The sequence below is a fragment of the Adiantum capillus-veneris genome, chromosome 30, assembly GCF_014529385.1.
Source record: "Adiantum capillus-veneris isolate H3 chromosome 30, ASM1452938v2, whole genome shotgun sequence".
Taxonomy (NCBI): Eukaryota; Viridiplantae; Streptophyta; class Polypodiopsida; order Polypodiales; family Pteridaceae; genus Adiantum; species Adiantum capillus-veneris.
Genome location: NC_140960.1, coordinates 16,863,510 through 16,889,177, shown reverse-complemented (window position 1 = coordinate 16,889,177; position 25,668 = coordinate 16,863,510). Strand labels below are relative to the sequence as shown.

Sequence of the window (25,668 nt, the reverse complement as noted above, 5' to 3'; positions counted from 1 at the left end):
GAAAGCATAGCGATGGACTTTATCTTTGATCTTCCAAGAACGCAAACAGGCAATGATGGAATTTGGACTGTCATTTGTAGGTTCAATAACCAGGCCCCAATTCATTCCTGTTAGGAAGAAGATAAAGCCAGAACACATGGTCAAGGTATTCATGAGCAATATCTTTAAGTATCACTGGATGCCTCAGTCAATTGTCAATGACAAGGATCACGTATGACGAGTCTTTCTGGAAGGCATCGTTTGAGAACATGAGCACTACACTAAAGTTCTCTTCTCGTTTCATCCACAAACTGATGGACAGTCAGAAGAGGTAAATTCTACTGTCTTGGATCTGCTCAAATGTTATGTGTCAGAGCACAAGGCAACTTGGGAACACCATTCCCATCGGTTGAATATGCTTACAATAACACTGTGCATATGCCAACAGCTAAGGCACCATTTGAGATAGTGGAAGGAGAGAAGAAAGTCCTACCCATTTTGCAGACTAAGGACAAGATATTTGAGGCAGACAAGTATGTGCAAGATATGGATGAAACATACAGGAAGATTAAGATTGCTCTTGAGAAGAGACTCAGGCTAAGCAAAAGAAAGCTGTTGATCGTCACCGTCATGAACTTGTATTTTCACTTGGTGATTGGGTGCTTTTGCGCTTTGAAAAGGCTAGGTTAAGGAAAAGGAAAGACAAGGAACGTTTGTTTCCTAAGCTAAGTATGTGATATTATGGTCCTTTTCAGATTTCAGAAAAGATCAACGATGTAGCTTAATTGTAGCTTAATTCCCTGTTGGTACTCCATTGTATCTCCTAGTCTCGATCCGCAGCTGGTGTGAAGATGTGCGTATTTGGCCAATAGCACATTGTATCCCATGAGATAAGTGAGTGTCCATGTATCTGGGCCTCGCCACAAAACCGTCCTCTGTAAGCTGGAGAAGATGCTCTCTGTAGAAAGTCATCTTCGTGCCTAGCTCCTGCGCTGGTTGTATCCATGTCTTCTTGATGTCTAGCTGAGCCAGGTCTTGTCGGATGAGCTTGGTGGTCTAGGACTGTGTAAGAGTCTGAGAGGGTGCCTCTAATGAGTACTGGAAGGGGGGCAATCTGTCTATGTGAACCCATGCGCCTGAAACCATGATGTCATTTCACCATACCAGCATGTTGTATCTCCTTGCATGGCTAACTGTCGAGAGGACTCAAGTGCAAGGCGGGCATATTTGTCTCTGGGAAGCTCCCACATGCGGTGTATGAAGGAGACAGATCTAGTAAGCGCCTCGACTAGGGAGGCAGCAAGCTCTGCTCGGATAATGGCACGTGGTACTGAAGCCTTGGCTCTAATGAGCCGTGAGATCATAGAGACCAAAGGCTTCTCCATGTCCCCCCACCCATCAGTGCGACCTGTCCTCCTGTGATGATCCAATGAAGGCCCCCATATCTCAGCTCCATAGAGCAATGCAGACGCCACTAAAGTGTCAAATAGCCAGAGCTTCGTCTGAGGCTCTTGAAACTGAACCTGTGAACACATCCTCTCCAATCTGCCCAATGCTGCATGGGCTCTGGTCAATCTAGTCTCTGCTGCTCTCCTCCTTGAAAATGTTGGGCCACTAAAAACCACTCCAAGGTAAGTGTAAGGATCTGTGTACTCCACCGTCTCCTGGTCGTATGTGAATGCGGGCGCTGACCTCTTGATCCACTGTGGGGTGGTATTAAATACCATGACCTTGGTTTTATCAAGGTTGACAGACAAACCACTTTCGTGGGCAAATCTATGTAGAGCATCCAAGTGATGTTGCATCCCCTCTGGAGAGTCGGAGATCAACACAATATGAGAGAGAGAGAGAGAGAGAGAGAGAGAGAGAGAGAGAGAGAGAGAGAGAGAGAGAGAGAGAGAGAGAGAGAGAGAGAGAGAGAGAGAGAGAGAGAGAGAGAGAGAGAGAGAGAGAGAGAGAGAGAGAGAGAGAGAGAGAGAGAGAGAGAGAGAGAGAGAGAGAGAGAGAGAGAGAGAGAGAGAGAGAGAGAGAGAGAGAGAGAGAGAGAGAGAGAGAGAGAGAGAGGAGAGAGAGAGAGAGAGAGAGAGAGAGAGAGAGAGAGAGAGAGAGAGAGAGAGAGAGAGAGAGAGAGAGAGAGAGAGAGAGAGAGAGAGAGAGAGAGAGAGAGAGAGAGAGAGAGAGAGAGAGAGAGAGAGAGAGAGAGAGAGAGAGAGAGAGAGAGAGAGAGAGAGAGAGAGAGAGAGAGAGAGAGAGAGAGAGAGAGAGAGAGAGAGAAGAGAGAGAGAGAGAGAGAGAGAGAGAGAGAGAGAGAGAGAGAGAGAGAGAGAGAGAGAGAGAGAGAGAGAGAGAGAGAGAGAGAGAGAGAGAGAGAGAGAAGAAAGAAAGAAAGAAAGAAAGATTTTTAACGTCTATGTCAGGCCGAAATCGGCCTATGAGACAAATCAAATGTACATGGTGTGTATGTCATCCGTCTATCGGAAAGACAAATGAAACAAAACTGATACAAAACTGAACTGAATGTAGGTAGTGGAGTATCTGAGGAGGGATGGAGCTCTATCTCTAGGGGTATAGGGGAGAGAGAGAGAGAGAGAGAGAGAGAGAGAGAGCTCTTTTGGGCAGGCTAGATTCAGGAGTGGATTCTCTGCACTTGATCATATCTTCATGCTTAAGAGTGATCATTGAGGAAGGTAGAACACATGGCAGGAGGATTTATTGTAGCTTTGTGGATTTCCGCAAAGCGTTTGACACAATGTCGATGGCCACGTTGATACAACGACTACATTACTTGGGAGTTCCGCAGGAGCTTGTATGGGTTATCATGGCGTTTTATGAATAATGAGACAAATATAGGGAGAGTACGGACATCAGAGGGTCTTTCGGAGCTTGTCACTATTGGGGTGGAGCCGGGAGGCCCACTTTCTTTAGCTTTGTTTGGATTGTATGTGGATGAGGTTTCTAACTATATTGAGACTGAAGATGATAGAGGGGTATAGTCGTCAGGTACATGGATACCTCGATTGCCTTATGCCGATGATATTGTGCTTTTCAGACTCTCTAGAGGGTATGCGAGACATCTAGATGCGTTAAATGATTCTACCCATGAGAGTGGGCTTTCCATCAACTATTGCAAAAACAAGGTGATGGCATTCAATACCGTAGCGCAGTGGGTCAAGAGATTAACACCTATTTTTACATATGGACAGGAGATAGTTGAGTATCAATACCACATGAGATCATTTGAGTTCAGATGAGTGCACCACTGATTGTAGTGGAGGCTCATGCTAGATCAATGTCTTTAATGCATTGCACGTGGAGCTACCACGCGATATGTCACAAACTGCTGACGTGTCAAGCCACTGAAGAATGGAGCCAACTTGTAGATCCCGGCCGAGGAGCCTAAACCCTAAGAAGAGCAAGCAACAACAGAAGAAGAAGTCCTACCAACTTATGGGACCCCGTCCGATGGGGCCCAAGAGGTATAAAGGAATTAAAATAAAGCGGGACCCACACCCACACACAAAGGCTTGCGCAGCCGGTTGATGACGTGGCAGACGTGTACAGACATCCCGCGTTTTCCGTTGATAGTGCTGACGTGGCAGTTGTACGGAATTCTGCAAAACGTGCTAGCAAATTTTTGGGGATTGCTTTTGGACCAGATGCTTTTGAGTTTGAAGGCTTTTCATGTAAAATGCTTTTGGGGCCTAGGGCCTTTAAATATGAGGCCATGTGCTCATTCTCTGGCATGCTTCCTGGAGAAGGTGCAAAGTCTGGAGTACCGACTTGTACTATGTTGATGCAATATAAAGAAATACCGAAAGGGGTGCCAAGGTTTGGGGCCAATACTCTTTGGGGTGGAATTCCGCCACTTCGTGTCGTGTCTTATGGTATCAGAGCATCAGGCGTGTGCTTTTTTGACATACCGGTCCTACCAAAGAGGAGACATAGCAAGATCGCACTTCCAAAGTTAATTGGAAATTTTAGCTTCGTGCTCCGACCCCAGACTAATTAGCCACTCCCACCCTTACTTCATCGCGCATCGAGCGCGGTCCCGTCTTCACCACTCATGTCTTATAGGGCATAAGCCAAAAAGATCACTTGCAAGAGAAGGATCCAAGATTTGTTTCGAGTCACTGTTTTTCTAAAAAGCAGTGCCATGCAGATGTTGATGTCTATAGCTACCAAACCGCACACTCCAAGGACTTAGCAAGCTTTCAAGAAAATTATTGCTCGAAGTTATATGGTTTTTGACATCTTCCTTCAGAGTGCAACTTTTGGCAGAGTGGGGTATCCTGAAATGCTTGCCATGGAAATCCTAGCAGATTATAACTTGAAACTCCTCGACATCCCTCAGCAGGTGTCTCTTGTTGATAACCTTTGAGGTTCGGTGTGACTGCTATGTCTTGAGACTACCATCACCGCTACAGGAACAATGTCTGTCCAAGAGCTAATGGACGATGCTGTGGTCGGCTACGACCTTATGGAAGAAACCTAACCCTATATTTTGGTGTAGGTTTCACGATAGAAAGTCAGTCGACTTTTTGAGCTCGGCTAATATCGAGATTGCTTTTTAAGTTTGAATTTTGTGTGAGAATCTGTTTGAGAACTTGTTTGGTGATCCTGCTTGGAATTTGTTTGAAATGGATCGTATCTGTTTTATACCTGTTTTGGTGCCGATTTGAAATGTTTGACTCTGGTTTTAATACTGGTTTCATTCATTAGTGATTTTACTCCCGGGTGGGGAAGTGAGAAATATTGTCTTGGTATTGTTTGAACCTCGGAACGACGCAGGCCAATGCCTGGGGAGCGTTTCTTTGTATGTTTGAAAACCTTGGAACAACACAGGCCGATGTCTGTATGCTAGAAAACCTCTGAACAACCCTGGCGGATGCTTGGGGAGCGTTTGGTTGTATGCTTGAACCTCCAAGCGATGCAGACTGCGGTCTGGGGAGCGTTTGGTTGTACAGTCCTCTGAGCTCATGGCCTAGACCTTTTTAGGTTATTTGCGGGGGGGGGGGGGGGGGTGACGAGGTAGTCGTTGAGTAGCTTCATACCGCAAACCGTTTGTCTTGGGGGAGTGCTCAGCGGCGGCGTTTGTTGTGTCGTGTAACATGCATTTGTAAGTGTTTGTGTTGCATTGTGATGTGCCACCTACTGAATATTCTAAATTGGATGAGATTGCCTGGGTATGTAATAGTAGTGCATCAAGACACCCATGGAAGATCAATGTGGTCTGGGTGTGATGGCTAATTTTACTACACCAACGTATGAAGAGTTCCAATATGGACGAAAGGAGAAGCCGACTCCTTGATCAAAAGAGCCGAAAGGAGAAGCCGACTCCTTGATCAAAAGAGCCGAAAGGAGAAACCAACTCCTTAACAAAAAAAAAAGCAAGCTGATTCTCCCTCGGATTGTCCCTCGAATTTTTTTTGAGCTAACTTGAGTTGTTTTGCAGATATGCTGTAATCGCGGATGATTACTCTCTTTCAAGAAGGGGGGATGTCACAAACTGATGACGTGTGAAGCCACTGAATCCCGCCAAGGGGCCTAAACCCTAAGAAGAGCAAGCAACAACAGAAGAACAAGTCCTAACCAACTTATGGGACCTTGTCCGATGGGGCCCAAGAGGCATAAAGGAATTAAAAAAATAAAGCAGGACCCACACCCAGACACAAAGGTTTGCGCAATCGGCTGATAATGTGGCAGACTTGTATGGACAACCCGCGTTTTGTGCTGACAGTGTTGACGTGGCGGTTGTACGGATTTCCGCAAAACGCGCTGGCAGATTTTTGGGCATTGCTTTTGGACTAGATGCTTTTGAACTAGATGCTTTTGAGTTTGAAGGCTTTTCATGTAAACTGCTTTTGGGGCCTAGGGCCTCTAAATATGAGGCCATGGGCTCATTCTCTGGCATACTTCCTGGAGAAAGTGCAGAGTCTGGAGTACCGGCTTGTACTGTGTTGATGCAATATAAAGAAATAATGAAACGGGCGCCAAGGTTTGGGGACAATACTCTCTGGGGTGGAATTCAGCCACTCCGTGTCGCGTGTCGTCTCTCTCTTTCAATTCAGTTGTTATTGAAGTGTTAAAAGTTTGTTTAGTCTGTTCTTTTCTATTGGCACGTGGTGCTCGTCTTGTGACACGATAGATACACATAATGAAGTATATGGACACCCACCTATCTCATGGCATTAGATGTGTTATTTTTCAGCTACGCACCTCAGCTCAAGCTTGCCTCACGAGTTGGAGATAGAGACTGGCCGATACTGAGGTTTACCCCCGAAGGAGGGATTATGCAAGAGAGTGCTAGAGACAAAGGAGCACTATATTTGCCATTGTACAATATATTATTGAGATCCACGGGTGTTTTAACTTTTAAGAGAGGGCTTTGGCCGGTGCCTAGGTCTTTTCTTGCTTCTTGCTGGAGATCCGTAGACTGAGAGAGACTACCCTCAAGAGCAGAGGACCTACAAATAGAGGATCCATACAGAGGCAGATCACTACTTTGTACAGAGGGACTACTCGGGATGGCCCACCACAAGTTACGAAGTCACACCCTCATCAGGGCATCCTTCTTGATCGAGTCATCCGGCTTGGCCGTTTGCTACGCCCAAGGATGCGAGGATCTTCACACTGTAGGCGAGATCAACATTAGAGGCTACAGAGCATCATTGAGTGCCCCCCCCCCCCCCCCCCCCCCCCCCCCCCCCCCCCCCCCCCTCTTTCCCCACACACACACAACACACACACACACACACACAAATCCCCTGTCTCATAGGTCATTTTTGCCTTTGAAAATGCTAATATAACATTTTATTTCATTTCATTTCTCCACACACACACTCCCTCCCTCCCTCCCCCCTCTTCCCCCCGGCAAGCACACATTTTGATTGTGCTTCATGATGGAATGCTTCTACTATATGTAATTGCCCCTGTTAATGTGTTAGTGCGTGTTTTACTTGTAGACACTCACGTTTTATCGTGGAAATCTTTTTGGAGAGGAGTATTCAGCACCAAGAATTGCAGCGGTGGATTTGTTTCTTGTTTGCAGTGTACCATCGTCAATTACTCTTCTTGTTGATACTGGTGAGAGGTTGACATATGCTTTCTTGTCAATGTGATCCCTTAAAAGTTTTTCATTTTCTGGTTGCTCAGCTATTTCTGTTTTGAAATTTGATTTGGGCTTCAGAAAGCACAGTTCAAAATATCAAACTCTCAGCTCAAGCACACCGTGACCGCAATAGAGTACACCTATCTCCTGTCACAGTTGCCAATGGGCGAAGTTTGAGGGTTGCTGCAGTTGCTCTGGATGGAAACGGAAGCCCTTTTGCAAATGCATCTTCTTTGCCTGTAGATTGGATGCTTGTGGACTGTCTAGGTTTGGCCTATTGGGAAGGACACCCCCCATCCGAAGCATTTATTGACAATGGAAGTTTGGAAGAAAACATTATACTCAAAGAAAATTCTGGCCAGGTAATTTGTTCAGAAATGTCTTTCTGCTGTTGACGTTGATGTAAATGAGACCCCAGGTGCTTGTTCAATAACAGCAGCTGAGTTGAGTATGTTAAGTTTTCTGTCAATCTTAGTGCATCAGTGATATTTGATAACATGCAAGAAAAATTGTGCACCCAATTTTTTTTTGGTGAAAATTATCTGTCTGGCTTTGAAGAGAGATTTTCTAATAATACTCTTTTCGTTTTTATGATCAAGAAGACTGAACTCTTTTTTTTTTTTGGGTGAGTATATTCTTGTGTGTGTGGAGGATGTTTGCAGCTAGGAAAGGTGGAATATAGTTTTTCTGAAAGAGTTGAAACGATACGGTCATTAGCACATTACAGATCGATTGTTTATGGCTGAGAATATGTAGTTACAAAATTTTGTGCACAAATGAGCGAACTTTTTCTCTGTTGTTTTTTATAATAAAAAAGATGAAATTTCTCTATTACTGTGTACATGAGAGCCCATAACTGCTTTAATGGCTGGACAATTAGAAGTACAAACTCAGGAAATGTACTTTGAGCTTTGCTGAATTTCACCATGACTGGTAATCATACGATATATGAGTTGGATGTTGAGTTGTTTAGTTCTCGACTAAGGTGGAGCATGTGCTTCAGAGGATGTTGAGAGTATGCTTCTAGCGGCTTCAGTAGAGGATAGGTTACGCATATTCGTACATCTTTGGCATTTTGTCTAATTTTACTGGATGGTGCTCTTGTATGCAAGATATAGGCTAGCCTCAATAGAGGAGATGGCTGGTCACGAGTTAATCCGTAGAGAAATTTTGTTTATATCATTTATACACAGTTTAGTTTCTGTTAGAGGACAGGTCTAAAAAATGTGCGTATATGTACTTTGTTTTTAGAAATACCGAACAGTGCTTTCTTAGTGCAAGATGCAAACTAGTTTTCAGACCCGAGACATTTAGTTAATCACAAATTTTCAGAGAGATATGCTGATAGTCATATGAGTAAAGTGGGACTATCTTTTGGTTCTCTTTGGAAGCAGGAGAGTTGATGTGTCTTAATGGGGAGGGGGGTATTGCTGCTACCCTGTTTATACTCTGCTCTCTGCGAAATGAGGACAGTCTGTGGATAAGGGATATGCAACCTAATGCCTTCAGCCTGTTTGTATGTCTTAGTGCTTCTTTCAATCAAAAGTTATTGAGCAAGCTTATCAAATAGTTTCTTTATTTCAGTGCCTTCTAAGGGCAACGGTACGGATGCTTCACAAGGAGAGCTGGCTCATGTCAGCAATTCACTTACAAAATTCTGATTTCTCAAATCAAGGAATGCTCATTCTTACTGATGCAGTGCAGTTACAGGTCTTCATAATTTGATAATGTACAAATTAATAATATGTTTTTCTAAAGGTGTTATCAAGATCTACCTTAAAGCTTAATTGCAAGCTGCTGAAGAAAATTCTAGTTTAGCATCTCTTACTATGTTGTTTTTGTGCAGCTAGTGACATCACTGAGAGTGTCACCGAATTTTCTGCTGCTTTATAATCACATCCATGCCAAGGTGTTTCTTATCGTGTTTCCCATACTTTTGAGATCGTAAGATGTTCCTGTTTATTGTGATGGGCACTGTTCTCGACGAAGTCACGCTTCTTTAAGTGGGCTTTCATAAACTATGTTCGTAACTGAAAAGTTACCTATTACTTTTTCTCCAATCTTGACTGTTGTAGGTGTTAAAACTTTTATTAGGATTGTCCTTTTGTATGTTTATTTAGGCAATTGAGGACTGAATGTTCAGTCTTTATTGGTTTTTTAGGGTGTGTTGATGGTTGTGGGTGGATCGAGCCATATTGAAGCATACAGCAATGACTCAAATGTGGCCGTTGCTCTGGATCAACCTCTTCTACCGCAATCTCTACAGTTGACAGTTGCTGCAAGGGGTTTGGGTGCAGCCCTCATCACGGTGCAGGATGTTGGACTTATCTCACCTGCTCTGGATACTGCATTGGTATGTCACATGTTGCACTCACATCATACACCTGACCACCCGTAGGTTGTGTGAAATAAGTGGACTTAATGTGAAAGTATTTCTTGCCAAGACACTTATGGACAAATTTGCATGCTATTTATGGCGGGGTGATGGTTTGATTGAATATATTTATGGTCTAAGCCTCTTGGCTTACTTGGAAATGCAATTTTAGTTTAAGCAATGTTGAAAGAAAGCTTTGCACCTTGGGCTTGGAGTCATCCTGACATCTAGCATGGGTTACCACCTCTTTTTAGTACTCTTCCAACATTCACTCACCTATGGCAGAGTACGATTTTCTATGTGGAATTGAGGATGGATTCATCTCACATCCTGCCATACTTGAGCTACATGCTTCACACCAGCCTTCAAAATTGAGACAGGCAGATTTGAGGACTAAACTAAAAGAAGCATATTTTCCAGCTACGTGATCTCGAATCTGAGATGGGGAAGCCTCATTTGAAGATGCCTAGTATATATTCTGAGATATGGGTAGCTATTTCACTCTCTTTGATTAGCACATGGACCCTTTACCAGGAAGATAATTTACCATGAGTAGGGGTGCTTCTCATAGAGCTCAATCATCACAAAAAGAAAGAAAGAAGACTATATTAACATCTCAAAGATGCCGATGTGGCCTATGAGACCAAACAGTACATACAGAAAAAGTATATCTATTTTCTGACGGGGATAGAAAAACTAGCATAAATTTAAATGGCTTAAAGAAACTGGCTATTTAAGAGTACATTCGTTGTCCAAAATATAGATGATATCATTGAGAATCTCTCTCACAGGGTATCTCTCTCATGGAATGATGTATATGTGCATGATTGGGAGGCCTTGGCATCTTCCTCCTGTTGCGCTCAATAATAGCTCTGATCCGTCTATGAAGGGGGTGTCTGGTTCTCCGTCTGGGTGGGCATGGGCGTTCCAGCCGGCTTGGTGCCACTGCTCTATCAAGCACTACTCTAGAAGATGAAAGCCTTGCGATGATGTGTCCCTGCTGATGTCGATGAAGCTTGCTTGGTGTCAGCAGGCGTATTTGTTCTCGACTGTGTGGTGATGAAATAGTCAGTAATAATTCTATTCGGATGTGCCTGGTGGTTTGTGGTCTTCTCTCCTGTAGAATTATGGGTCCTGTGGTTTCTGTGTGCTTCTATGTTGCTCTGGTAGATACAGGTTATTCATGAGAGACACAATTTTAGGTTTTGGTTTTATGGGTGATTTTGGCATTTGAATTACATATAAACCAGTATTCTTCAGCCATCTGATAGCATTTGCGCATCAGCAATGAATTTTTTTCTGAATTATTCCTTTCTTTGTGTTTTTGTTTCTATTTTGGGGTAGAGTCTTTGTTTTAAGGTGTCATTGCATGTGGTCGTGCTTGAAGGACAAGAAGAAAGATGCTCATCAAAATTTCAAAGAGTCATGTTGTCTCTCTCTTTTATTTTTTGTTTGACTGTTGGCATTAATCTATGGGAATAGGTAGTTGTTGCTGAAGCTGCCTGGCTACACCTTGTCATGCCTGAGGAAGCCAGCATTCAGGTACCTCCCTTACTCTGCAGCTATTCAAGGTGTAACCCCCACGAAACCCCCCCCCCCCCCCCCCCCCCCCCCCCCCACCACCCACGCACCGCTTCCTTCTTGTTGAGCACATCTGAATAACTTAGTCTTATTCTCAATGTTGTAAAATTTTTCCTGTCCAGTCTATAGTGAAATGAAAATGTCCAGCTTCTGAAAAGAGGTGTCGTTACAAATTCTTTGGCATTCTTTTACCTGGATAGAGTAGTATGACCTTATAGATAATATGATTCTATGGATATCTTCTTTTGTTCTCTGTACTGTTTTCTTATGGAGGCCAAAATGGTTTCAAGCACATTTGTAGCTTAGTGCATAGGCCTTTTGTGTGTCGTCAGAGTGGTTTGTGACTGGCCATTCGAGGTAAAACTTGTGGTAAGCTCATGTTTTTTACAAGTTGCTTGCCATACCCCTAGTTTTTGGCCTTTACTTTTGAGCATGTCACAGGCACGGGAGATTCAACTGATCAAACGGGCTTGCACCTTACCAAGGGTCCCATTATAATGATTATTTTTTGATTTTATGAGGTTTGCATAATTTTAGTCTGGACAGCATGCATATATACTCATTCTTAGAACTGCAAAAGAAGGATGGTTTGATTAACATCCTCGGTTCAATTTCCTGGGCGTAACAGATTTGGGCACTAATTTTTTTCTCAAGAAGATGGACCTTGTTGTGGTTATGCTCTTTTTTTTGACAGGTGCATTCATCTCTTGAAGTAAAACTGCAAGCAGGGGAGAACAATGGAAATATATTTAGTGAGTCACAGGTAAATGGGATGGGTTTTGTTTGCATAAGATCAGATAGTCATATTTCTTTAGCATAAATATGAAGCCATATCTGCTGACAACATTTATCCGATGATCATTTTTATGAGATCGAAGTTGGGGTTCATGGATATCCAAATACATGTCAAAGATGGAATACTAGAACTTGAGGGGTGTGGTGCAGAGAATAAGGCCTCAGGATCAACGTTCTTAGTCCGGGGAGTCAATGTTGGTGTGACAACCATTTATGTAAGTGTTGCACTTCCTAAAGGTGCTAGTAGAATTCGGGAAAAAATATTTTGGAATGCTTCTTTTTAGCCTTCGAACAATAATTCAGATGGCTTAAAAAAAAAATTTGTCTGCATTCTTGCAGGCTAGTGTTTCATCCAGATATGGGCAGGACATAGTTAGCGAGCAGAAGAAAGTCGAAGTTTATGAACCACTTACCCTCCACCCGGAAGGTCTTGTGCTTGCACCCGGTGCACATTATGTGGTGAGTGCTCTTTGAGCTAATCATGTCGGTCTACCAAAGATCTGTCAAAACTGTGCCAAACCTCAAGTCATGTTTCGAAATATAGTTCATGTCATACACTTGCCAGAATTATAAGGACAGAAAAGATAAAATCTTTATGTATGAAGAATAATAAAACTGTTAGTAGTATGGCAGTTCACAGCACCTGCTATCTAGCTGTGCGCTTTGGAAGGAAGCTTGGATAGATATTAGCAAATAACAGAGCACGGTGGATGTATGCGAGATTCATGAACAAAATGGGCGGAAAAAGCACCTTCCTAAATAGAGCTTCGTATGCATGCCAATTATGATGTACTGTTGAAACTAGGTATATGGTTGGCTCTCTAAATCCACATGGTAGCCCTTGTCAAGGGTGTGCATACAAATGAAGGGCATTGTATGTCCACCATTAGCCCTCCTTAGAGCTTATTCTGTATGCAATGGAAGAAAGAAATAGTATCATATTGATTCACTCCCGTTGGACATCAACTAAGAGTCTCTCTGTATTATCTAAAGTGTATGTAGTGGCAGGGATACCTTGAAATAGGAAGGTGACACTGAGATGTTCACACCATACAACTTGCGAGTCAAGCTGTTGTTGAGCTGCGGAAAGTGTTTGATGGCGGGTTTCCTTGTGTGGGCCTTTGAATGACCAGCAATAGCTCTAGGACTTAATGACAAGGATGTTGCCGATGAAGAAGGTTAAGTGGATACATCACTGTGGAGATTCAGCACCAAACTTATGCTAATCAAATGCTTATCTAGTGATTAGCCTTGATAGTGTTATTTAAAAATACAGTACCTGGAGTACACAGCGTAAAAGAAGAACAATCAACATATTTGTGCCAGCAGGCAAGACGAGTTGAACTCATGCACGAAGCAAAATCCCCCCCCCCCCCCCCTCCCCTCCCCTCCTCTCCCCGGCCCCCCAACCCCCTCCCTATTCTCTCTCCATTGAGGAGAGCAGCAGAGACTAGATTGATGAGAGCTTATGCAGCCTTGGGAGGTTTGGAGAAGATGTGTTCGCAAGTTCAGTTTTAGGAACCTCGAACAAAGCTGTGGCTTTAGCTAGGCTAGCCCTTGAGTCATTCTGACAGCTAGCGCTACAAGGGGACACAACATGTTGGTATGGGCAGATGACATCATGGTTTCAATCACATGGGCTTCAGCATGGATAGACTGCCTCTGTTCCTGTACTCCTTGGATTCACCTCCCTTTCTCTCACAGATAGAGACCACTAGACTGACTTATACATCAGGATTTGATTCAACTAGATACCAGAAGCACATGGATACAGTTGGTACAAGAGTTGGGCACGAAGATGGCTTTCTATAGAGAGCATCTCCTCCAATTAAGAGAGGATGGATACGTGATCAGACCGGCCTATATGGACACTCATTTATCCTATGGGATAAGATGTGGTATTGGTCAGATGCGCACATCATCGTATCAGCTAGAGATTGCGATTGGCAGATTTAGGAGAGTACCAACAGAAGCCAGGATATGCCAGTTGCGTCATACAGAGCCAGAGACAGAGTTACATCACATTTGTCTTGTCTGGTATACTATGAGATACGAGGCCGCTTTCAATGTCTATTCAGAGAGGGCTTTGGACCGTTGGCTAGAGTCATGAGACCTCATAATCAGAGGTGCCACGGGTTGTTTTTGCTGCGCAGACACAGGGAGGTAGTGGCACATTCATAGAGGGAGATCACTGACTTCTTCAGAGCAGGGACTCAACAGCTGGATGAGCATGCTTCATAACAAACTTCAGAGCCCACTTCTACCAGAGGTATATTAGTGGACAAAACCACTGAGCTCGGGAGAGCTAGATGCCCACATCTATGGGGGTGACCGGGACATCGACGGAGGCTCCACCAAAGAATCAGGACTATTCTAGCACGGCATGAGAGGCATCCATTGCGACTATTTACAGAGGCAGACATTGACAAAGCTCTTCAACGACAGATGCTAATACTTTCTTGGACAGCGTTTGATGCCGGGCATCCTCGAGCATGGATAATGATGATGATGATTTCAGTTTGACGATTTTAGTCTTACACTTTACTTCATTTTATTTTTGTATCGAGACATTGGATTAGATCCACAAGGATTGTATCAGTTCGGTCTCATAGGTCATTTTGGCCTTTTGAAGATGTTTAATATGACATTTCATCTCTCTCACAGCACAAAGAAATGATGACTTCTTGGGTGGATGTTCTTACCAAAACCCAACAGAAGGCAGACGAAGCCAAGAAATGGATCAAGGTGGCCAAGAAAGGAAAAGACAAGGAGATAACGCTCACGTCCACACCCAACAACATCATTAACCAGACACTAGAGGAGGAGTAGAGGAGAAGGGTGCGCGCTTTACATGTGAGAATTTGCGGTCTTACAAACAAAGGCAATGTGGACGAAGAAGTAAAAGAACTCACAGTCTTGATGGGGATTCATGAGCCGACACACACAAGGGCATGGAGAGTGGGCACCATAAAGAAAAATGGAGGCAGTGGAGAAACCTCAAAAGAAAGAGCACTCATCCTCCGTTTTCCCTCCATGGAAGCAAAGAAGTCATTCTTGAAGAAAAGACCAACTCTTAAAGAGACTGACATCTTTCTTGGGGACGATCTCACCCTCTTGAGATCGCTCATATGCAGGAAGTAATGCCGGAGATTAGAGCGGCAAGGGGAAAAGGCAAGATCGCTTTTTACCGAGACGGAAAAGTGGTAATACTTGAGCGACGCTCCACATGATGGTGCGAGACTTATGGGACCACACTCAAAGTAGCTGCCTGGAACTGCAATGGATCTATGCGTCTTGATGTGGGTGCTTTTGAGGATAGCTTTACTGGAAGAGACATCATCTTCTACTCTGAGACACACCAGGCCCCTGGGCAATCCATGCCTCACATCAGTGGATATAGGTGGGAGACAGCCTACAGACAGGAGACACGCTCATAGCACAGAGGGCGGGGCTCGAGAGGAGTGGCAGTGTTATTTAGAGAGGATCTGCAGCCACTGATACATATAGCCCGCAGGGACGAGCAGGCTAGGTACATGTGGGTGAGACTGAAAGCAGAGACAGGCAGATACCTCTATCTAGCTATTTGTTACTTTCCCCCGAGTACATCAGTGTATGCACCACCCAAAGGACAGTCCCCTTTCTCTATTTTGGATGATGACATATGGGAGTTCTCTAGGGACGGTGACATTATCATCCTCGGGGACTTCAATGCTAGGACTGCCCATCACCAAGTAGTGTTTTATGATACTTCAGAGGAGATGCTAAGAGAGATAGATGTGGCAGGGACGGGCCTTTCCAGACTATCACACGATATGGAATATACTGAGTATGGGCAACACCTGATAGACATGGGCACTGCACATGGATTGGCCATCTTGAACGGCCGACAAAGATTTCCTGCTGCGAGAGGCTTGACTTGCTTCCCACACAGACATGGAGCCAGCACGGTGGACTATGTCATGGCACAACCGAATCTCATCTCTAGTATCGAGGATCTCACAGTTGGGCACAGACCGGTCGGAGTGGCGGTGGATCATGCTCCGGTGTCAATGACCATCTCCTTTCATTTCAGTGCAGCACACTGGCCACGAGTAGCAGTCCCTACTCACTACACATTCACAAGGGAGACGGACTCTGTATACATGGACGGAATCTACAGACGCCTATGCACTGAGGACTCGGGGCGACCTCTGGAGGAGCTAACTACTATATTGACACAGACATTACATGAGGCAGCAGCTGAAGCATACCCACACACCCAGCCTGAGCAGAGCCGCCGATTTGGGAGCATGCCTCAGAACAGCTGGTACGATGAGGAGTGCCGCCAGATTAGAGCCAGACTTCAGAGGGAGGTGCTGTTGGGGGACGTCACTCACAGACAGTCACAGATGGACTTCCGACGCTTGGTGCGGCGGAAGAAGAGGGCTTTTTTGGCTAGACTCGAGCAGGATCTATATCAGCTATTCTTGAGTCAAGACTCGCGTGAGGCGTGGCGGCTCTTTCATGAGCAGTCCCCCCCCCCCCCTCCCCCCCCCTCCCCCCCCCCCTCTGCTATTTCCTCCACAGAGACCTGGGGTCAGTACGCATCATCTTTGTACACAGTACCTGGACAGCCACCCCTCCCCAACCCCCCCGACCCATGCCCACATACATGTGTCTTTTTCACTGCTGAGATGGTGAAGAAAGCCATTGACAGTCTGAAGACTGGGAGAGCATTTCATGCATGCCAAAGACCTACTAGCAGAGCTTCTAGCAGTTATGTTTAACCGTGCCATGTGTGAGGGCCTACCGGACACTTGGAGCCTATCTACAATCGTACCTATCTTCAAATCAGGAGACCCCATGGAGCCTGGGAATTATCGCACTATTATGATTGGGCACACACTGGCACGGTTGTATGCATCCATTCTTGAGCAACAGTTGAGTAGATGGGCAGAGAGGGAAGGAATACGTGCAACTGGGCAGGCAGGATTCAGGAGAGGCTTCTCTACTCTTGACCATATCCTAACACTCAGGGCCATCATCGAGCAAGGCAGATCTCATGGGAGACGGATCTATTGTAGCTTTGTGGACTTCCGCAAAGCTTTCGACGCGGTACCTAGAGCTAGACTGATGTGCAGATTACAGGAAATGGGAGTACCCACAAAACTCATTTGGGGGATCATGGCATTGTACAGATCAGTAGTAGGGCATGTACGCACCCCGGAGGGACTTTCTACACCGGTTCACTCCACTATTGGGGTGAAGTAGGGCTGCCCGCTCTCTCCCACTCTTTTCGGTATGTATGTGGATGAGATTTCTGACTACATTGACAGCGATGGGGATAAAGGTGCTCAGTTGGCAGGGACATGGATTCCACTGTTGTTATATGCTGATGACATAGTGTTGATCTCCGAATCCCCAGAGGGAATGCAACGTCAATTGGATGCTCTGCATACGTTTGCCCACGAAAGTAGTTTGTCTGTCAACCTGGGTAAAACCAAGGTTATGGTGTTTAATACCACCCCACAGTGGATCAGGAGGTCAGCACCCACACTCACATACGGCTAGGAGACTGTGGAGTACATAGACGCTTACACTTACCTTGGAGTGGTTTTTAGCGGACCTACATTCTCACTCAGAAGAGAAGCAGAAACCAGACTTACTAGAGCCCACACAGCATTGGGTAGATTGGAGAGGATGTGTTCGCAGGGTCAGTTTCAGGAGCCTCGGACGAAGCTCTGGCTCTTTGACACCTTGGTGGCTTCAGCATTGCTCTATGGAACCGAGATATGGGGACCTTCACTGGATCACCATGGGAGGACGGGTCGCTCAGACGGATGGGGGAACATGGAGAAACCTCTCGTCTCTATGATCTCGCGGCTCATTAGAGCCAAGGCATCAGTACCACGGGCCATTATCCGAGCAGAGCTAGCGGCCCCCCCACTTGTGGTGGAGGCGCTCACCAGATCAGTCTCCTTCAGAAACCACACATGGGCACTTCCTCGAGACAGATATGCTCACATAGCACTTGAAGCCTCTCGACAGTTAGCCATACAAGGAGATACAACATGCTGGTATGGGGAGATGACATCATGGTTTCAGGCACATGGGTTCAGCATAGACCGGCTGCCACCATTCCATTACTCATTGGATGCACCATCTCTCACCCTCACACAGTCAGAGATCACCAAGCTCATACGCCAAGACCTGACCCGGCTAGACACCAGAAGGACATGGATACAACCAGCATAGGAATTGGTCATGAAGATGGCTTTTTACAAAGACCACCTTCTCCAGCTTACGGAAGATGGTTTTGTGGCGAGACCCAGATACATGGATACCCACTTGTCTCATGGGATACGATGTGCTATTGGCCAGTTACGCACATCTTCTCACCAGTTGCGGATTGAGACGGGGAGATACAGCGGAGTACCAGCAGAGGACAGGACATGCCCCTTGTGTAATATGGAACCTGAGACAGAGCTACACTATACATGTCGCTGCCCCGTCTACTACGAGATACGAGGCTGCTTTCATTGCTTGTTCAGAGAAGGTTTTGGACCACTCTCAAGAGTCATGGGATACGAAGATCAGAGATGTCTGGGTTTGTTCTTGCTCGAGCTGCGCAGACACAGAGATAGCCTGATGAATGGCGAGGCTAGCCAGTCTCAAAGACGGATCACAAACTTCTTCAGAGCAGACACGGGACAGCCGCAAGAGCCACTCCCACAGCAGAGCTCCCCCTCGTCTCATACCAGAGGCACACTGATTGACCGAGCGATTGAACTGGGGAAATCCAGGCGCCCGTGACTGCGAAGAACTACACAACATCGACGGAGGCTACGACAGAAAATTCGGAGCACGCTGGCCAGACATGCACGACGCCCGGTCAGACTACTAACCATGGAGGAAATTGATGAGATTCTCCAACGACCGATGCTAGATCTCTTGTATTTCAGCTATCCCAACAAGCCACCCATTTTTTGCTTGGTCTTTTGCTTGGTTCACATCGATCAACTTAGGACCCCATAGTATATAAATTTTTTTTTGTACTGTTGTTAGGTTATTTTGTTACTCTGACTTTGTATCAGATCCACCACTTTGTAACTTTCGGGTCTCATAGGTCATTATGGCCTTTTGAAGACGTTAATATAATATTTCATTTCATTTCATTTCTCTCTCTCTCTCTCTCTCTCTCTCTCTCTCTCTCTCTCTCTCTCTCTCTCTCTCTCTCTCTCTCTCTCTCTCTCTCTCTCTCTCTCTCTCTCTCTCTCCGGAGACTCCAGCAGAGGATCAGAGGCATTCTAGCACGACACCCAGATTACCATTGAGGGCCTTTTCTACATTTTCACTTTTCACATTTCACATTTCATATCTCACACTTCATTTTCAGTTTTCATTTTTTGTACTTTCAGTACTTGTACTTCAGACATTGTATTAGATTCACCACTTTGTATCTGATGGTCTCATAGGTCATTTTGGCCTTTTGAAGACGTTAATATATCATATCATATCATCTCTCTCTCTCTCTCTCTCTCTCTCTCTCTCTCTCTCTCTCATGAGCAGTTGTCATCATGGTTTCAGGCGCATGGGTTCAACATAGATAGATTGCCCCCCTTCCAGTACTCACTAGATGCACCCTCTTTGACGCTCACACAGTACGAGATCACCAGGCTCATCCGCCAGGACTTGACTCAACTAGACACCAAGAGGACATGGATACAGCCAGCACAGGAGTTGGGCATGAAGATGGCTTTCTATAGAGAGCATCTTCTCCAGCTCACGGAGAACGGTTTTGTGACAAGACCCAGATACGTGGACACCTACTTGTCTCATGGGATACGATGTGCTATTGGCCAGATACACACATCTTCACACCAGCTGCGGATCGAGATTGGGAGATACAGCAGAGTACCAACAGAGGTTAGGACATGCCCCCTGTGTGACCTAGAGCCTGAGACAGAGTTGCACTACACATGCCGCTGCCCGTCTACTAGGAGATATGCAGCCGCTTTCACTGCTTGTTCAGAGAGGGCTTCGGACCACTCTCCAAAGTCATGCGGTACGAGGATCAGAGATGCTTGGGTTTGTTTTTGCTCGAGCTGCACAGACACAGAGAGAGCATGATGAGGGGAGAGGCCAGCCAGTCTCAGAAACGGATCACAGACTTCTTTAGAGCAGACACTGAACGCTCGGAGGAGCTACTACCACAGGAGAGCTCGCCGCCTCACACTAGAGGCACACTGATCGATCGAGCGACTGAGCTAGGGAGATCCAGACGCCCACGACTGCGGAGGACTACACAGCATTGACGGAGGCTGCATCAGAGGATTCGGATCAATTTGGCCCGACATGCACGACGCCGGGTCAGGCTATTGACCATGGAGGATATTGATGAGATCCGCTAGCGACCAATGTTGGATCTTTTGTGATCTGTGATTTAGCTATCCCACCTAGCTTTTCACACCTAGCTTTTTCAGATTCCATAGCATTTTATTTTGTCATTTTATTTTATTTTGTCATTTTCGTTACTCTGACTTTGTATCAGATCCACCACATTGTAACTTTCTGGTCTCATAGGTCATTTTGGCCTTCTGAAGACGTTAATATAACATTTCAAATCATTTCATTTCATTTCTCTCTCTCTCTCTCTCTCTCTCTCTCTCTCTCTCTCTTGTTTTCTATTTTTTTCCGATTGTTGCATCTCTCTCCTCTCTTCTTTTCTCTTTGTCTTCTCTCTCTTTGACTGAGGAGCGGAGCTTCACAACATCGACGGAGACTACAATAGAGGATTCGAGCCATACTATCTCCATATCTAGTGTACAGATGAGGATGGACTCATCGCTCATTATATCACCCTCTTGAAATGGGTATCCATTATATCAAGGGTCACACATTCCCCACACAGTTCTAGCTAGTAGCACTTCTAGATTCATTTTTGTATCTCTTTTTTTTTGCACCCAAACATGGTATTAGACTCACCAGTTTGTAACGGATTGGTCTCATAGGTCATTTTGGCCTTTTGAAGAGGGTGTAGACAGTCACAGCTTACAAGCTTCTTTCAGAGAACCACTACCGTACTACCACCCCTCACACAGATGTACAGAGGGGTCACCTTGCAACAAACTCAGAGTTTAGAGCTAGGAGACGCCCCCGAGCTCGAGGACATAGTTTGAGACTCCACGTGCAAATCCAAGAGATCTAGACTAGCGACCACCAGGCAGCCCAAGAGAGATTTGCTCTGATGCTGGCAGACCCAACTGCGATCATACATGCAGCCCTTACACCACACCTACCCATGTACCACACCCCCAATTTGATATAGGATGGAGCTAGTTGTAGCAGGCTACAGTGTCACTTCACAGGACACAAGTTACAGTTAGCCGAGGCTGGTTCACACCGTCCACCCAGTGTCATTTTCACAGGACAGACAGTTGGACAGTTGGTTACGGTTGGTCTGGTTCAAACTGGACGGACCCTCTGGGCTGGGGAGTGACACGTGGTAGGGTACCGATGGTGGTCTAGTGGACATCGTGGCCAGGTCACCACCACCACTCAGTTTGGATATAGACTTAGCTGACTGGACATTTATGGGCGGTTGGTGGCTCTTTATGATTGTACATATGAGTAGTCGTTTTGGGTCATTAGGATCATTATCTTCTTCACATTTGAGCCAGACGTAGTCGTCTAGAGGGAGTCTATACACAGAGCACGTCTTCAGGCTGTATCAATTCTTTGAGATAGTCGAGTCATATGTTCTGGTCTGCTGTTGTGTTTTTGTGAGCTCAATTGATGTCTATTGTTTCCTTTCTTTTCAGTCTGTTTGAGTGAGATTGTCACGCACATTGCACTGAGGACCACCCATTGTAGAGAGCACGCCACATTATATGCGCTACAGGTGCTCTCATTTTGGCAATCGCGGTGGGACAACTGAAATCTCTCTCTGTGAGGTACAAATCTTGAAGCTACCTGTGGGTCTATCTAGCTTCGCCTACCTTGCCTTGCACTGTTCTCCTGGTCTAGTCCTCCCTCTCCTAGTAATCTCTCGCCCTGGTCGAACCAGTCCTCGTCCCTGGTCTAGTTCTCTTGGACCTTGGTCTAGTCCTCCTCGTCCCTGGTCGAGCCTGGTCTAGTCACTTACCTGGTCTAGTAGAGTCTAGACCAGTCTTCAGCCAGTTCAAGGTTTTCTTACCCAGAGCTTGGTTGGATTGGTGGTCATTGCATGACACATACAAGACGGTCAGTTGAGCGTCAAAGCGCACTATTGAGCCCTCTGAAGTACTATAACAGAAGACGGCCTTTGGTACCTAGTAGAAGTCCATCAACCTCATCACCCATACCTCCACATACATTACCATTCCTTCATCGGGGTCCACAGCTTCCAGATCACCTTCTCCAGTAAAGCTCTCTCCTATTCTGCTACACCAGGCTATTGAGCAACAGGCTCAGCAAGGAGCCATGGAGGCGTTGGCTAGTGTGTTGGCCAAGGTAAACATCAAGTTCCTTACCTTCAAAGGACTCTTCAGAAGATGCTGACGAACATGCAAGGAGGTTCGTATCTCTCTATAGGGGTCGTGGTCTGGATGGCTTAGCAGACAAATGGTACAATCAGTTTGCAGAGAACCATTTTGCAACTTGGGCAGCCTTAAGACAACAGTTCTGTGCAGCATTCAGGCTAGGTGACTATCAAGAGAAGGTTTTGGATGAGTTGGCCAACATGGTGCTCCAGCCAGAGGAGACTTTTGCAGAACTAATGACTAAAACCAAGTCTCTGGTTGCCAAGCTTCCTCAGCAGCCAGGGGAATTTATGGTTAAGAAGTGGGTAGAGAAGTCTCTTCCCAAAACTTCTCAGCAAAAACTCCAAGAGAGTCTTCGACCTGACGCCACTCTGGAGGAGTTTGTCGCGGCTACTACTAGGATAGAGGGAGCTAGGAAGCTATTCATCGACTCTCCTCAGGTAGAGACCCCCTCATGTTTTTGGAAAGTCCTTCTGATCCTTTAACTTCTTTACGCAGGGAACTGGAAGCCCTAAAGTTACAGCGAGCTCTTCAAGAGGAGAGGTCCTTTTCTCTTAGACAAGAGAAGCCTCCACATCACGAGGCACTGGAACAGATCAAGCGCGAGCTAGAGGAGCTAAAGTCTCAGCAGGAGACTAAGGCTATGGTTTGGTGTAGCTCATGCCGCTCTCCAGGGCACCCTCCACAGGAATGCCCCCTTCAGGTTTACCGCCACTTTTGTGAGAAGTCTGGACGTGAGGACAAGGATTGCTACTACCTCAAGGGATTGCGACAAATACAACAAAGTCTTGGTCCTACTCTTCAACAAGGGCCAGCACCTGCATCCAACATGGTTTCTCCCTGTGGCCATCCACACCATATGCCACCTTTGCTGACAGCCCCTCCTATGCAAGGTATGCATAGCACTTTTCCCTCTCAGAGCTTTTATCATACCCATGCTCCCTCATCACCTCAAAGCTTCTATGCCTCCACCTCCAACTCGATGCACCAGGAGCAAGGACCACCTCGCCCTTCGACTCGCCCTTTGAATCGGCCTATTTTGTGCTATAGATACGGGGAATATGGGCATTACCAAAGCAAATGCTCCTTGCCAGAAGGGTCCCTTCCCTGCCGTCATTGCCCTGAAACGAAGGATCACTACAGTAAGGATTGCCCTAAAATTCGTGCATCCACGGCTTCGAATCCAAGTCAAAGCCAGAATGAGTTTGCCTTTCCGAAGCTCAATTTGATAGCGGTTAGCACCGTTTCTCAGCCGCCCCCTTCTACCCACGTGGTTACCCCTCAAAAGAAGCCGCCGCAGTTGGCAAAGGAGCCATCAGGCGTCCTCACCCGGGCCCAGAGAGCCGCTCTCGGTCTTAGCATTCTAGCAAGTTCAACTCCCCCACACATTCTCGCACCAGTGGATACCCTGCCTAGTACCTACAGCTGTTAACTTGCCATCCCCCAGTGCCATGAAGGAATCCAAATCTTTGCTCTCCGATATGGATGAAGCTTTTTTGGAAGCAGTTTCAGATCTACAAAAGATCAAGGTACCCGAGAAACCACTAGTAGAATAGGAAAAGCTTACAGCAGAGACAATCTTGAAGAACACCATGTTGCGACTAGATGCAAATTTTAGAAGTGACACCCTTGCTGGTATTCAGTCACTTTACCTCGGAGTAAGTCCTAGTGGCGGGCACCTCCCAGTGCGACCATCAGAGTCCTATATGATATCCAATCCCGCTGCTCCACTGATTGATTATAGAAGCCCTCGCGTGACAGTGTCCGTGTTGGGTCGGAAATTCTCAGGAGTGATAGTGGATGGTGGATCTGGCATCAACCTGATGCCCGAGTTCACTATGTTAGCTCTAGGTCTACAGCCTACTCGGCTTGCTCCCTTCACAGTTACATTGGCCGACCAGAGGACAGTCTACCCAGTGGGCATAGTGGACAATGTGCCTATATAGGTACAAGACTTTACTTTTAACTTGGATTTTGTTGTGGTTTGTCTTCCCCAGGTTGAGGGCGGATTTCCCTTGCTCATTGGAAGACCATGGCTTCGACACACTAAAGCACTTCATGATTGGGGAATGATGCCATGTGGATACATACTTCTGGCTCCCCGATGCAACCTATTCTCTTAGAAGGAGGTATGGATCCCGTGGTGCAGCAAGTTTCTTTGTCAATGGAAACCAACCTTGAACAAAAACATCCTACTACACCTGAAGGGTCAGACGAAGATATGCTAGAGTGGTTGGAAGCTACAAAGTCTATGCCTTGTTATGGAGTCTCTATTCAACCTTTGCCATTGCCCAAGAATACAAACTCCTCCACATTTTCATTTTCAGATAGGGAAGAGCCCAATGAGCCACCGAAGCCAGCAGCCAATGTAGAAGAACTGCAGGAGTTCACACCCCTCAAACATCAGCCCCATTAGTGTCTGCTTCTCCGACCAGAACAAAGCTCTCCTCTGCGTCTATCAAACTCCCTTCATAGAGCCCAACCTGCTTGTTGGATTGCTTGCTGAATTCCAAGATCACGATAGCTGCCTTATTCATGATAGCTGTCTGCTCCGTACTTGCCCCTATCTACCCCTATCCCCTCGACCCTACACACAATCAGAATACCCACATCCTTAGGGGTCACACCAGTTGTGGCACTAAGGAGACTCTTTTGGCATACCTACTCAAGCCCTGCAGATCCAGCTCAACCCTCTGCCTTCTCACCCTCCTACCCCCTACTCACCCCTAGTCCTACCCACCCCCTCCCTTGCCCTCGACCCTACCCTCCCCCTCACACCCCCTCGCCCCCCTACCCACCCCTCGCCCTCGTCCCTACCCCCCTCGCCCCTAGTCCCCCTCACCACCCCTTGCCCCTGGTCCCTCCCCCTCGCCCCTACCCTCCGCCTCACCAGCCCTCGTCCCTACCCCCTCGCCCCTAGTCCTCACCACCACCCCTCGCCCTAGTCCCCCTCACCACCCCTCGCCCTAGCCCCCCTCACTTGCCCTCGCCCTCGCCCTCCCCCTACCCACCCCCTCTCTCTCTTGCCCTCGCCCTCGCCCTCCCCCTACTCGCCCCTACCCACCCCCTCTCTTGCCCTCGCCCTTGCCCTCCCTACTCGCTCCTACCCACCCCCTCCCTTTGCCCTCGCCCCTACCCACACCCCCTACTAACCAACTCACCCCTACCCACCCCCTCTCTCTTGCCCTCGCCCTTGCCCTCCCCCTACTCGCCCCTACCCACCCCTCTTGCCCTCGCCCCTACCCACCCCCTACCTACCCTCGCCCTCTCCCTACCTCCCTCTCCCTCTCCCTCGCCTCCCCCTACATAACTCGCCCCTACCCACCCCCTAC

The 25,668-nt window shown here is 46.5% G+C and overlaps 1 protein-coding gene across 3 annotated transcripts in view; it reads left to right on the top strand.

Moving 5' to 3' along the window:
- EMB3012 (embryo defective 3012) overlaps positions 1–25,668 on the top strand; it is a 244,472-nt gene that overhangs the window by 50,706 nt on the left and 168,098 nt on the right. For all 3 annotated transcript variants that reach the window (XR_015187309.1, XM_086507191.1, XM_086507190.1), the window contains exons 11-19: positions 6,942–7,062; positions 7,166–7,449; positions 8,672–8,797; positions 8,934–8,996; positions 9,249–9,440; positions 10,944–11,003; positions 11,737–11,805; positions 11,921–12,052; positions 12,177–12,296. Coding sequence is in view for 2 of the 3 variants with exons in the window: in XM_086507191.1 (XP_086363317.1) it covers positions 6,942–7,062; positions 7,166–7,449; positions 8,672–8,797; positions 8,934–8,996; positions 9,249–9,440; positions 10,944–11,003; positions 11,737–11,805; positions 11,921–12,052; positions 12,177–12,296 (1,167 nt within the window). In the remaining variant the exon portion in view is untranslated. The remainder of the gene's footprint in view (positions 1–6,941; positions 7,063–7,165; positions 7,450–8,671; positions 8,798–8,933; positions 8,997–9,248; positions 9,441–10,943; positions 11,004–11,736; positions 11,806–11,920; positions 12,053–12,176; positions 12,297–25,668) is intronic.